The sequence below is a fragment of the Protopterus annectens genome, chromosome 8.part0, assembly GCF_019279795.1.
Source record: "Protopterus annectens isolate FY-2018-M chromosome 8.part0, PAN1.0, whole genome shotgun sequence".
Taxonomy (NCBI): Eukaryota; Metazoa; Chordata; order Ceratodontiformes; family Protopteridae; genus Protopterus; species Protopterus annectens.
Genome location: NC_056741.1, coordinates 1,865,851,854 through 1,865,865,919, shown reverse-complemented (window position 1 = coordinate 1,865,865,919; position 14,066 = coordinate 1,865,851,854). Strand labels below are relative to the sequence as shown.

Sequence of the window (14,066 nt, the reverse complement as noted above, 5' to 3'; positions counted from 1 at the left end):
CATAAAATTGCAAGTCATAGCTGTTCCAAACTGAATAACATGAAAGCACAATTGAACCTTCAATTTGAATTTCTTCACTACCATAAACAAGCTTCATACAGTTTGCCAAATCAAGCTTCTCACCAGCACATACTCTAGCAAATGTTTCTGCTGACATAAAATTGCACTTTAAACCTGTATCAACTTTGAGCTCTATGGGTCTCCCATTTATCTGAACAGTACAAATAGTTCATTCTTTGCCAATAAATCTACTGCATCGACTGTTTCATTAAGCACAGTCACACCATCTACATAAAAAGAAGGGTCACAGCTTTCTAACTGATCACCTTGTCTCTTGGGATGTTCTCTTTTAATAAAAGCATAATCCTCTTTTGATTTAAAAATATCTTTGGAAATTATCCCACTTTTTACATCTGTGGCATTACTAACCAAAAGCTAAGCACTCTTTTAGAGACATGATTATCGCCACAATTACGAGAGATAACTATGAGGCTAGGTGAGAGTACATGCTTTGAGTTTGCTGACTCACCCTTGTGCTTCACTGAGACTATGTGCACTCTGGAATTTGCTAGAAGGGTACAGAGTTTCCCAGTGACTGTTGCAGGGTTCACAGTTGCTGCCATGTGCTTGGGCTTGGTTCTTTTAACCACATCCTGCATACTGTCAATGTGAGCACTAGAAGATATTGGAAGCATGCATTACTCATTTGTAAGCATATTTGTGTGCTTTTCTGTGAGCTCATATATCTGACAACTCTCAAAGGCCTTATTCAAAGTTAAATGACTACCATGAAGCAAAATCTCACAGCATCATTTTTAATACCACACACATCTGTCTTTTATCAGCTCATTCCTTATATCACCAAATCTGTACGTTTTAGCTTTATTTCTCAAGTCAGTTATATATGCTGCAAAACTTTCACCAGGCTATTGATCCCTTGTGTAAAATATGTGTCATTCCATTGTAATATTCATGTGGGGGTTACACATTTCTTTCATTCAAAAGTCTGTACATTTTGTTACAAAGGAATGTAGTAAACTTCTAAAAGACAGACACAATGAGTTCAAGAAGCTTAGACAAGTTATACATACATCTTTTCAAAAGTGCATAGGAGTTTCAGATTCAGCAAAACAGGCTCCTGAGACATATCAAGCAGACTATAAGGAAATTCAACAGAAGTTGCAGGATAAAGGAAATAAATTAGCTCAACTGACAAAGACTGGGAATTTCCTGCATACACAGCTACTCTGTGCAAAAGAAATATATTTTATAATATGTTTATGTTTTGAAAATGGTTAAGCATGCATGCTAGGATGGTAGGGACATGACATGCTTGTATAAAGATATACATATACAAGACAGACATGCATGTATGTTCTTTTCATCTAGAGTACATTTGTTTACAATACACAAAAGCAAAAGGCAGACATTAGCAAATATAAATAATATAACTATAAATGTGTTGGTTAAACTAATATCTATTTTGTTTTTTACAATTTGTTTATAATTATATAGTAACACCAAACAGTTAAAGTTCTGAATTTTAAAAAGAAAATCACAGATGTTATTATTCAAACAGTTTTTGTAAAATTAATGGCAGGACAGTTAAATAGTTAAATAAATAAATAAAAAATACTGAAATCCATGTAAGGTAATTGTAAAATGATATCTATTTATGTTGTATAAATGCATAGTTATGCAAATCACAATCACATTAAAGGAAAAATGCCAAAAGAATTAACTATAGTTTACAGAGTATGAAATGTGAGCTAAGACCTTCCTAGACTGAATGAATAGTTACAGGAAATGCTGGAAAGATAAGATAAACAACAAGACTGATTGCCAGGCAAGTAGCTTGAGTTTTTCTAAAGCATCATTGTTATTAAAACATAATTGTTAAAATGTTTACAGGCAACACTATTTAGTAATTGTAATAAAATGTCACAATTGTGCATAGATGTCACTGATAATCTGTTTGCAAGTAAATGTTAAAAGAAAAAGGACAAAAAACTCAGTTGCATCAAGTACAGCCAGCAAATGGGCTATAGTATACGTATAGTTCAAATCAATTGTGCAGGAGGGTGTAAATACCTACTAGAGGTAGAGGTAGTAAACAGCAAAAGCTTTAGAAAAAATTATCAAATCAGACAGGGGTCTATAATAATGTATAACCATAGTCTTAGGCTGACATACATTCTATTCTCACAGCATAGGGCAGGTAAACAGTGCTGAAGTACTACAGGGGGAGGGGTACTTTCTCAGTTTTACACTGACTGTATAAGAGGGAGGGGCACTTTCTCAGTTTTACACTGACTGTATAAACAGACTGTGACAAGGGTCTGAAATAAAGCTATATAAAAATAAATAATAAGGGTCTAAAATAAAGCTACAAGAAAAAATATCTCATTCCTTCTTGCCAATACTCTTTTATGGGGAGGGAAAAACAGATATTAGTGTATTAGAAATACTGGTAAACTGGATTAAACCTGACAGGATAAGATATTTTACAAGTTGTTAATAGCTATCATAATGGTTAAACAAGAGATGATTTAAAATTGTTTTATTAAAGCTATACAAGAGAGAATAAAGATATGCAAAATGCATAAATGTTTCTAATAGCAAGAATGGTCCCTATTTTCAATATGTTTTTGCCAAAACAATGTTGGTATAAAAAAGCATGAATATTTTTAATTGTTGAGTATGTAGTTTAAAATAACAGGACATATGGATTTGGTGTCAATTCCAGTAGATATTTCTAAAGAGGCAAACATTTTCCAAGATTTTGCTTAATATTAATGTTATTAAATTTGTAAGATTAGACTAAATGTACTTATGCAGAAGAATTCAGTACAAATTAAATAAATGTCTAGTAATAAATATGTGTGAAAAAACATGTTTTAAAAAAAGTGGGTCCAGTATACCTAGTAAATTGAAATGCATGAACAGCAAACAGTCTATGTAAATACATACTGTACAGGATACATTGTAATAAGTTTAAAAGTAATTTGTCAAGTTGTAATATCATTGGTTTTACCCCAGTAAAATAACTGCTTTCAAATATTTATTATCTAAGCCCAGTGCAGTACTTTACCAAGATGTTAATGGGCAGTTCAAAGACATGACCACAATATTATGGTTAAAATGACATTGAAATTGTGTGTTTTCAGTAGTGTATAAATGCTTGCAGTAGCACATAGTTATTGTCTCATAGTTAATTTAACAGTTGCAAAGAGTTAATGAAACAGTTCTAAGTCATAAATTAAATTCTGTGATTGCAAAAGAATAAATTGATCAAGTTAAACTAAAGCAGACACAGCTCATAACTGATAAAATATTTTCACAGAATGGTCTGCAAAAGAAAAAGTTAAATACATTCAGTTTTGGTAGTAATACTTTAATATCATTGTATTAGCTATGTAAAATTGCATTTTGATTTGTTGTATCAAACTAAAGGTTTGTTTCTTGTGTTTTCTATATAAAATGTTTTGAGTATGTTTAAAAACAGAGGGAATTGTTAGATTTTATGAATATAAATCTGAAATTAATTATGTTGTAAATATGTTGAAAGAAAAGGCTTGCTTAAATGCAGAAACAAAGTTTAAGTAATATGTGATCAGCAGTCATACTAAATGACCATGGCTTGGAAAAGGAATCTGCTGAATGGACATTCTTCCCTTACAGACTCAAAACAGGATGTATGCAAGAGCAAAAATACAAAATCTGCTTTTAAAGAATGGACATTTTTCCCTTACAGACTCAAAACAGGATGTATGCAAGAACAAAAATACAAAATCTGCTTTTAAAGAACAATGACATGTTATTCTGCATGGAAAAATACAAAGATCCAAATAGAATACAGGATGTTCACACTGTCAGAAAAGCTGATCTCTGACAATGTGTTTTCTCAAAAATATGTTTTTCTTCATAAAAAACAGGATATGCTTATCAGCATTGACATAAGAGCATATGTTTCTATACACAGATTCAAATAGAATACAGGACAATGTGTTTCCTCAAAAATATGTTTTTCTACATGGACATCAGGACACTGTTACAGGATATTCACACTGTCAGAAAAGCTGGTCTCTTACAAGACATTGTTAAACAAGGAAGCTTAGTATTGTTTCTACAGGACTAAAATTGTATATAAAGAGCTGTATAAATCCAGCTATGTGAGAGGGGTGGTAGGGACACAAGTCCTAAGGTAAATGTTATATCTCTCACATCATCTGTACTATATGAGAAGTAAAGTTGGAACAGTTCTTTTAAGCTGTAACGTGTTTCCGTTTGGTTTATTATAAAAAGTTATTGGTTACTGCTCTTAAAGACAAGTGCTGCAAAGTATATTCTCTCATCAGTGTATATTCTGCAGGTTTCTGTATGCAACAGACTGTGAATGCAAATATAATCAGACTTTGAATTTTAGCAGAATCCAGCCAGCAAGACTGAGTGTCTTAAGAAATATGCAAATCCATCCCACAGCAAGAAGCAGCAAGCAGTAAGCAACTAAATCTCAAAATATTTTTTCACTGTCGACCAAGGTAGTTCAGGAATCTGGTTTAGCTGAAGTGGTTCTTTCTGTTTGTGTGCCTTAGTACTATTACATATAGAATGAGATGAAAGTATTCTCTCAATATCCTTTGACATAGAAGGCCAAAATACTAGTTCTCTAACCCTTCTTTTGGTAGAATCAATTCCTGGGTGTTCATGATGCAAAATAGTAATATACTCTTGTTCTAAGGATTTTGGAACAATCACTTTTGGACCTTTCATGATGATACCACTGTCAAACAAAATCTCATCTCTGTAAGGAAAATAAGGTTGCAGATCATGAGGTAAAAAAGATTGCTTTGATGGCCATCCTCAACAGATAAAGTGGTTGAGCTTCTGAAGAACTGGATCTGAGGTGAATGACTTTTAAGCTCATCAAAAGGCGAGGAAGAAAAATTTCTCATTTCCACGACTTGAAAATCAAGTTTCTTATTTTCATGTAGTTCAATGGTATTTTGGGGTGATCTGGATAATGTATCAGCAAGATAAAGAAATTTGCCCTTTGTGTAGAAATGATTGAAATTATACTTTTGTAATTTCAATATCATGCATTGCAATTTGGCAGGAGCTGCATGCACAGGCTTTCTCAAAATAGTAACTAAAGGTTGGTGATCTGTTTCAATTTGGATAGGTCTACCATAAATATAATTATGGAACCTCAAACATGCAATCACAACTGTCAAGAGCTCTTTAACTATCTGCACATACTGCATTTCTGTTTGGGTTAGAGTTCTGAATGCACAGGCTACTGGTCTGCCCTCTTGAAGAATAACTACACCAAGACCAAATTTCAAAGCATCACAAGAAAGAGTAACTGGTTTGTGAACATCATAGTATCTGAGAGTTGGTAGACTGGCAATTCTCTGTTTCAGGACATCAAATGCTCTCTGGTTTTGCTCTAACTGTGACATCTTTATGTGTCAACTCTCTGAGCAGTGCTGAAAGTTGGCTCAAGTCTAGAATGAACATGCTTAGGTAGTTAACCATGCCAAGAAAACGTTGTAGGTCTTGAACATTGTCTGGAGCTAGCATCTCAAGAATTGCTGTTTGCTTTGAAGGATCTGGATATAACCCTGAACTGGTAAATAAATGACCATCATAATTAACGTCTGGTAGGCTGAACTTGCACTTCTGAGGATTCAGCTTAAGATTCACTTCACGTCCTCTTTCCAGAACTTTCTTGAGGTTTCTGTCATATTTGACTTCACCATTACCTCCTACAAGAATATCATCTACTCTAACAGCACATGGATAACCAGAAAAAATTTGCTCCATGGCATGTTGGAAGACTTCACTGGCAGAATTTATCCCAAATGGCATTCTCAAAAATCTGTACCTGCCAAAAGGATGGTTAGCAGTAAAAATTTTCAGTCAAGCCAAATTAGCCAAAATGAACTCTTTGCATCCAAGACAGAAAAAGCAGTGGCATTTGGCTTAAGAGCAGTGACTTCTTTGACTGTATACACTGGTTAATGAGGTCTTTTCAGTGCTTTGTTCAAATCTCATGGATCAATACGTATTCTGATGTCGTCTGAGCTTTTCTTCTGAGCTACCACCATGGAAGATAACCATTCAGATGGTTTGTCAACTGGACAAATCATACTTTGCTGCACCATTTTATCTAGTTCAGCCTTGACTCTGTTCTGCATAGCTACTGGAACTTTCTGGGCTGGTCTGACAACTGGGCTAACTTCAGGGTCTAAGTTTATGGAGTACACAACAAACTAGGCAGAAAAAATAGACTGGGTGAAATTAGAATAGTGGTCTTTTAAGCTTACATGGTGGACTTCCTTATTAAATGAAAGTAGTCCCATTTTCAAACTGTCTCTGAGACCTAATAATGACTGTACATGCCATTTGAACACATAAAATTGCAAGTCATAGCTGTTCCAAACTGAATAACATGAAATCACAATTGAACCTTCAATTTGAATTTCTTCACTACCATAAATAAGCTTCATACAGTTTGCCAAATCAAGCTTCTCAGCAGCACATACTCTAGCAAATGTTTCTGCTGACATAAAATTGCACTTTATACCTGTATCAACTTTGAGCTCTATGGGTCTCCCATTTATCTGAACAGTACAAAATAGTTCATTCTTTGCCATAAATCTACTGTATTAACTGTTTCATTAAGCACAATCACACCATCTACATAAAAAGTAGGGTCACAGCTTACTAACTGATCACCTTGTCTCTTGGGATGTTCTCTTTTAATAAAAGCATAATCCTCTTTTGATTTAAAAAAAATCTTTGGAAATGATCCCACTTTTTACATCTGTGGCATTACTAACCAAAAGCTAAGCACCTTTCTCTTTTAGAGACATGATTACTGCCACAATTACGAGAGATAACTATGAGGCTAGGTGAGAGTACATGCTTTGAGTTTGCTGACTCACACTTGTGCTTCCCTGAGACTATGTGCACTCTGGAATTTGCTAGAGGGGTACAGAGTTTTCCAGTGACTGTTGCAGGGTTCACAGTTGCTGCCATGTGCTTGGGCCTGGTTCTTTTAACCACATCCTGCATACTGTCAATGTGAGCACTAGAAGATATTGGAAGCATGCATGTCTCATTTGTAAGCATATTTGTGTGCTTTCCTGTGAGCTCATATAGCTGACAACTCTCAAAGGCCTTATTCAAAGTTAAATCACTACCATGAAGCAAAATCTTTCTCACAGCATCATTTTTAATACCACACACGTCTGTCTTTTATCAGCTCATTCCTTATATCACCAAATCTGTACGTTTTAGCTTTATTTCTCAAGTCAGTTATATATGCTGCAAAACTTTCACCAGGCTATTGATCCCTTGTGTAAAATATGTGTCATTCCATTGTAATATTCATGTGGGGGTTACACATTTCTTTAATTTTACATTTTAAGCACTAGGGGTCTTCCCTTTATTCAACTGGTACCACTATATGACGGTTTTCCCCCTCTCCTACAAATGCAATAGGTGCATACACAAATGAATGCTCTCTTTCTATGGCTTCTGATCCAGCTAAATTAAGCAGACTAAATGCCTTTGTATGGTCACTTTATCAGAAAATGCAGCTTGTATGAAAATATCGTACTCTTGCTCAAACACTCTGCAGTTCTCTGTAATATTATTATCACAGACAAGCGGAGCTGTTCTATGAAATCCTTTAGCCATGCCAACAAAGTATGACCAAACACACTGAAAATATGGCTCTTGTAATTATATACAAACATGCACACACAGCCAGTGCATTGTAATAACATTCAAATCCACAATAAACTCTTTGAAATACTGTGCTTTGCAAAATATGCTTTGAAATGGCTGTATTTTGTGGAATAACTGCACTGTAATACTGTGCAAACTTGCACTTTGTATACTTCGGATATTTTGAATAGCTTTAATTAATGTGAAAAAGTAGCACATAGCAAAAATGTGGTTGTTTTCCTTATTTTATACATTTTATGCAATTTGGACATTATTTCAAACATTTTTGTAACTATTTTGAATATTTTTATCAATATGTCACAGTTTCAGACATTTTGTTTAATTAGAAATTCGTTTTGAGCATTCTGAGTGCCTCATTTTATATTCTTCAAATAAAAAAAACATTTAGGCAAGTTTTAGTACCTGGAATTAATTTCTGACCTGTTTTGCGAGTTATACATGTAGTAGGGATGATCCACTATTTTATATTCCTCCACCATTAACTGAGTGACCAAGAGGCACTTGAGTTTGGATCCCATTCTCACATCATGTAGCTTGTCTTGGTTTACAATTGAAGATGAACAGGCGAGGTAGTTTGTTTATATGCTTTATTACACAGAAACACATCAGAATGGATATCAGCAGTACAAAATATGAACAAACTGATTAACTGACAGACAACACAGACATGCAAGCTTACATCTCAACAGCTTACTACAAAATGGTAGTCAAGCTCGCACGTGCTCAGTATTTATACACGTGCAAGAGCATGGAAAGCTTCTTAAAGGTATACATACATATTTATCTGCATTATCCATGTGAAATGTTCTTATAATGAGCTGACTATGCACTGTAATATCACTGCATGTATTTTCTTGTGTTAATATACTATCCCCCAGCTTGTGCTGCATTCCTGATGATTTTGTTTTAAATCTCAGTTTCTTAACTTTTTATATGTTCATTGGACATGTTATTCTCCAGGGTAAGTCTATAATTTTTTATCATCAGTATACTTAATCATACTTCTGCATAAATGTAATTTTTTAAATAACTATGCCTTATTCAGAAATTTCATATCTAAAACAATATTATAAATGATAATAGAATTTAACATGCATAACCATGTCCCAATAACACAGATAAAAATGATGCCTAAGCTAAAATGTCCATTAAACAGATGGTCACAATAATAAAGATAAAAACAAACAAAAAGCATGTTGTTGTTGATTTTGTAATTCATTTTATGTTTATCAGAGTACCAGAGATTAAATATAAACGCAAGATATTTCAACTCTTTCAACTGTCAAGAATAATGCTAAAAAAAAATGTGATAAAACTCTTAAGAATGTTATAAAATCTCAATCAAAAACTTCAAGGCTGTAGTAAATTTAAATTATGCTCTCCACTGTAAATCCAAGAGTTGTAACTGAGAGCCCTGGAATTACAAAAAAAGCCTGAAAATACAGTGGAACAGTGAATGCCAGAAATCACTGTTCTCATTTAAAGTTATTTTCTTGGGAGGGGGCAAGTTCCCCAGCACCTCTAATTTATATATACTAACTCCAAGATAGTCATACCTCGAAGAAAGGGAATATTCTTAGAAGTGGCAGTCTCACACTTAACATACATAAATCGGCATTTTCAGTCAGTCAGTCTTTCTATTTTGGGACTTGCACTTACAAGTCTCAAGAATATCAAATGATTACCCTTAAATTGCTCTAGATTAGAAATAAAGCAGGATATGGAAGAACTGTTCAAAGCAAGAGAAAAGACTGGTATGTACCATAAATAGAATTCATTTTATTTCATGTTAATTTTATATTTTAAAAGGGGTAGAACACTAGTTCCCCTGGACCAGTTTAGGGTCAGTCCAGGTCAATGGACATAATGGCAATCATTAATACAAATCAAGTAATTTGAGACAAATTTGAGCTATATCAAGCATTCGGACATATTAGATATACAAGTAAAAATACATTGCTAAAACTCATAGGTACTCAGTCTGGATAATTGGGAACCCAAGGTTGTCTGCATTATAATCAAGAAAGCAAGAGCATTATGGGAATTATACAGTACTTCTTTCTCTGGAAACTACTACTTGTAAGCATTTTTCCTACATCCATTTCTTCAGAATTGCCAGACAGACATATATATAAATTACTAAGAAAAAACATATGTGTTTTCTTAGCAATGATAGGATTAGAAATATGAGACACACAGTTCTATAGTGCCGTGTAAGTTCATTTATATGCCTCGCTAGTTTCTGCAAGTCTTACAGTATATGACAGAGTGCAGCATCACAGGTGTAACACCTAGGGCATTTCTTTTTTTGCTTTACCAAACATAAAATGCTTAAAACATATAACTCACTTACAGGGGTACCATACCAAAAATCACTGTGTATGGTTTCAACTGAAATATTTTCCTGTTCTCTAATTTGTGAGTAATCTTTCTACAGAAAAAATCAACCATGCCCTAGGATTCAGAAGGATCTTCACCACTCATGTAAAAAAAAAAAAAAAAAAAAATTTGGCTTTTCCCGGTTAGGGGTCATCACAGCGGATCACTGGTCCGCTATTTGAATTTGATTGGCAGTGGATTTTTTACGGCGTTGAGTTGCCAGCCCAGCACTTGATCTTGCCAAACGGTATGCATATACTCACGGATCCACTTCCATGTCAGTTCAGTCGACCACAGGGAGGGCATGCAGACTCTGCACAGAAGGCACTCCAGCCAAGAATCAAACTGGAGAACCTTTTACTGTGAGATGACAGTGCTAACTACTGCACCACCGCAGTCTACATCCTCACTACTCATGTAAGTTGCCTATTATAGGTTGGTCATGTAAATCGCGTACCTCAGGTAGGTCACAGATTCATAGACAGCTATGGCCAGAATGAGAAAGAAATCAGTACTGCTTCATTAAGACATCTTTGAATCACACTTTCTAACATTACCACTGTTAGACCTAATAGTAGTAGAAGGCCTGTCTTTCTCCTGTATTTACTTCTGTTGATTCTTCCTCTTCATTTATCTCTTTATGTTAGTGAGGAAATACTCAAGTGAACATTTTTATCTTTCTCCTCACCTTAAAAATCTTCTTTGAAACCCTTACTACCCTGTTTTAAATTTTTTGATAACATTCTTTTACCAGTAGCAAAACAATGGAAATGATGCTTTCTCAGAAATTTCTTTCATATTTCTATACTGCCAGTTAATTAAGAGAATTTCAAAAGTTAGCAATTTTTTTTTGTACAGTATATATACTTTGTTATCTACTAATTTCATTAGCGGACCGGAGTTCCGCTGTGGCGACCCCTAACCAGGAAAAGCCGAAAGACACAACAACAACCTACTAATTTCTCAACAGGCAAAGTATTGAAGAAAACCTGATTACCGAAAGATTGATTTGCCTTTTTTTATTCGTCCAGCTAACTGACCCCAAAAAATACTTCTCTGGATTTTAAGGTATTTTAAGCCCAATCAGGATAATTACTTCTGCACATTAATATGCATTCAAGCTTTCACTTTCTAGTGCCCATTGGATATCTATGATTTCTAGCCAGGCTAGGGAAGCCATAATGATATTTTTATTCTTGTATCTTGTAAGATGTGACTCAAATGATTGAGTTTCCTGTATTTAGAATGCTGTATTTAGAATGCTGTTTAATACTGTGGTGGTGGTGCTGCATTAAGGTTTTTCGCCTCACAGTAAGATGTTGTCCTGTTCGATTCTCAGCTAGAGCGTCTTCTGTGTGGAGACATGCGTGAATGGGCATACCTTCGTTGAAGGTTGTGCATCAGGGCCGGCAACTCGGCACGCAAAAATCTACTGCCAATCATTAGCGGACCGGAGTTCCGCTGTGGCGACCCCTAACTGGGAAAAGCCAAAAGACACAACAACAACTGTTTATTAAAAACTGCATATTTTTTTTAGAAACTGAGAATAGGGTACAGAATTAATATAACTGACATTTCTTGTTTAATACATTTATTGAAATACTAGGTGGAGTTCTGAGAGGATGAATTGCTCTTTTACTTAATGGGGTAAAGAGGTAAATTAATGCCCCATTTCTGGTGGGGAGATGGATAATAATCACCAGCACTCCATTTGACACAGACTGCCAACAGGATAGGTAGGCTAGAAGGAAAACAAGGATCATCACCCAAATGGACAAACTTTGGAGGGGGCAGAAGCCAATTACTGTCCTAACATCTAAATGTTTATAGCATTGTTAGTCACTGACACTGTGAGTAAGTTGTTTGGTGAGGAGAGAAACCAGTCACTACATAGAAAGATGTGGAGAGTGTTTACTGGGCAATCTCTAAAAGCCTGAGTGAGGGTGGTGTGGGAGAACTAATAGCACTTTGATTACTGCCAGGTGCGGTAAAGTAGGTAATGGGTTTTGATTGGTTAAGGATGTGCTTAAGATGTTACATTCACCTGCAGGATGGCTTCAGTTTGCAGCAGAAAATGCTTCAGTTGACCCAGGATAAGGAGAGGTCAGCCTATGATTTGCAGTGACTGACAGGATGTATGAGGAGGTAAATGGCCTCAGCCATTCCCTGTCTTGGTAAGGCATCACAATCCTCTAAGAGCATTGTATATGCAAGGCTATTCCAATGCACATTGCATGAGGGGGATATTCTGCTGAAAGTAGTCACTTACACAAACTGTACATTGTTTATGATATACTTAAAGGTGGTTTGCGAACCCTTATTGTAACAGTAGCAACATTGTGAAGGCTTGAGTAACAGGGAGTCTTCTTGAATCAAGATTCTACCTTACTGTTCTTGTGCCTGGCAGAAATCCAGAACAAACACCTTGTGCAGAGTGTGAAACTTTCATGAATTCTTCATATGTCTATTATTTCTGTTCTACATTTGTCTCTGCTACCCGGCTTTCTCTTGTCTCGCTCTCTGCTCATTACAAACAGTAAATAAGGTGAAAAACTAAAATAGAATCTTTCAACATCCAAGATTTCTTTTCTTTACTATGTGATTTGACTTTTTTCCTACCAGACCCTGCCTACCTGATCTATACTAAACTGTCTGTCCTTCCTTTCGTGTCTCTCTCTGCTTATTTATGTTGTTTTCCACAACTGTTAATGCACTACATCCCCCCTGAGCCCCCTTCACCCATACACACACACAAACACACACACACACACACACACACACACACACTCGCGCACACATGCACACACACAAACATGCACATGCACACACACACACAAGAATGTTTGTTTTTCTAATGTAACTTTTCTTTTCCTATTAAATGAGATGCACCAAACTCACTTCATGAACTGGCTGATTTAAACCAGGTTTTCACTAATAACCAACAGTAGTTCTATAATCAGTTTTCCATTCAAACTCGTTCAGGGTGCAGGTCTGTGATGATATTTATGAGTCCAATTAACACAGGCCTATCTATTACTATTATTTTCAGAGCCTGCATACTTTGAAAATCTGTGCCTTTGTTTTTTTCACTTGAAGTTACTCATGACATGCGTCTCTCACTACAACTTCAATGTTTTGAAGCTGTAATTAATAACAGCTCAGACCCAACTAAAACATTTTTATCTAGCTTTTCTTTGCAAATTCTCAAATGACAGTAAAATGAATTTAATGTCAAGACAAAATGATAATTAATATCATAATCCAGGTTATTTTTATTTTAGCAGCATTTATGACTTAAAACGAAAGGAAAACTTTATCTGACTTGATACTTAGGAAAGAGTTAAAAGGATCAGTTGTCTACACAAGATTACAAAATGTGTTTAAAAATAGTGTTTGGCAGGCTGGAATGAAAAAGGTAGGTAATAGTATGTTTTGTATGTTCCAAGTACAGTCCGTGATTTAATGAACTAACACTGCCAGATATGCTACTACAACTTTAAACATAAAATGAAAGACAAGAAAAGGAATAAAGTATTACTTTATAAATAAAGTTCATTGACATGATGTAAAGATTTCCTCTACTATTTTTGAAAAATGTTCTGGCAAGCTACTCACTCATACAGACTCCTTACAGTTCTGTAGAAGTTACTCAGTCTCATTTCCATCGGAAAAGACGGATTTGGTAGTTAGATACACTACATTTCCTTTGCATCCAGCCCACTTGCTATTACTTCCCGTTTCATAAGGTCCTACAATGTCTACTTGACTCATACCTACATGCAAAACAAGCTGATCTGATTGCTTAAATATGTGAATCATGTAGGAATGTTACCCAGCAAACTATGGTATGATACACAGTCTCATAATTTTTTTACTGTACAAGTCCCTCTTAGAAGCAAAACATCTGCATAGCCAGACAGCTCTAAAAA

At 35.2% G+C, this 14,066-nt stretch overlaps 1 protein-coding gene across 1 annotated transcript in view; it reads right to left on the bottom strand.

The window, feature by feature from the left end:
* The window catches only part of LOC122809688 (von Willebrand factor A domain-containing protein 5A-like), a gene marked incomplete in the record, with an annotated part of 1,061,360 nt that extends 1,047,571 nt beyond the window's left edge, over positions 1-13,789 (bottom strand). The window contains 1 exon segment of the mRNA XM_044081364.1: positions 13,753-13,789. Coding sequence (XP_043937299.1) covers positions 13,753-13,756 — 4 coding nt within the window.
* Between the last annotated feature and the right edge of the window lie 277 nt (positions 13,790-14,066).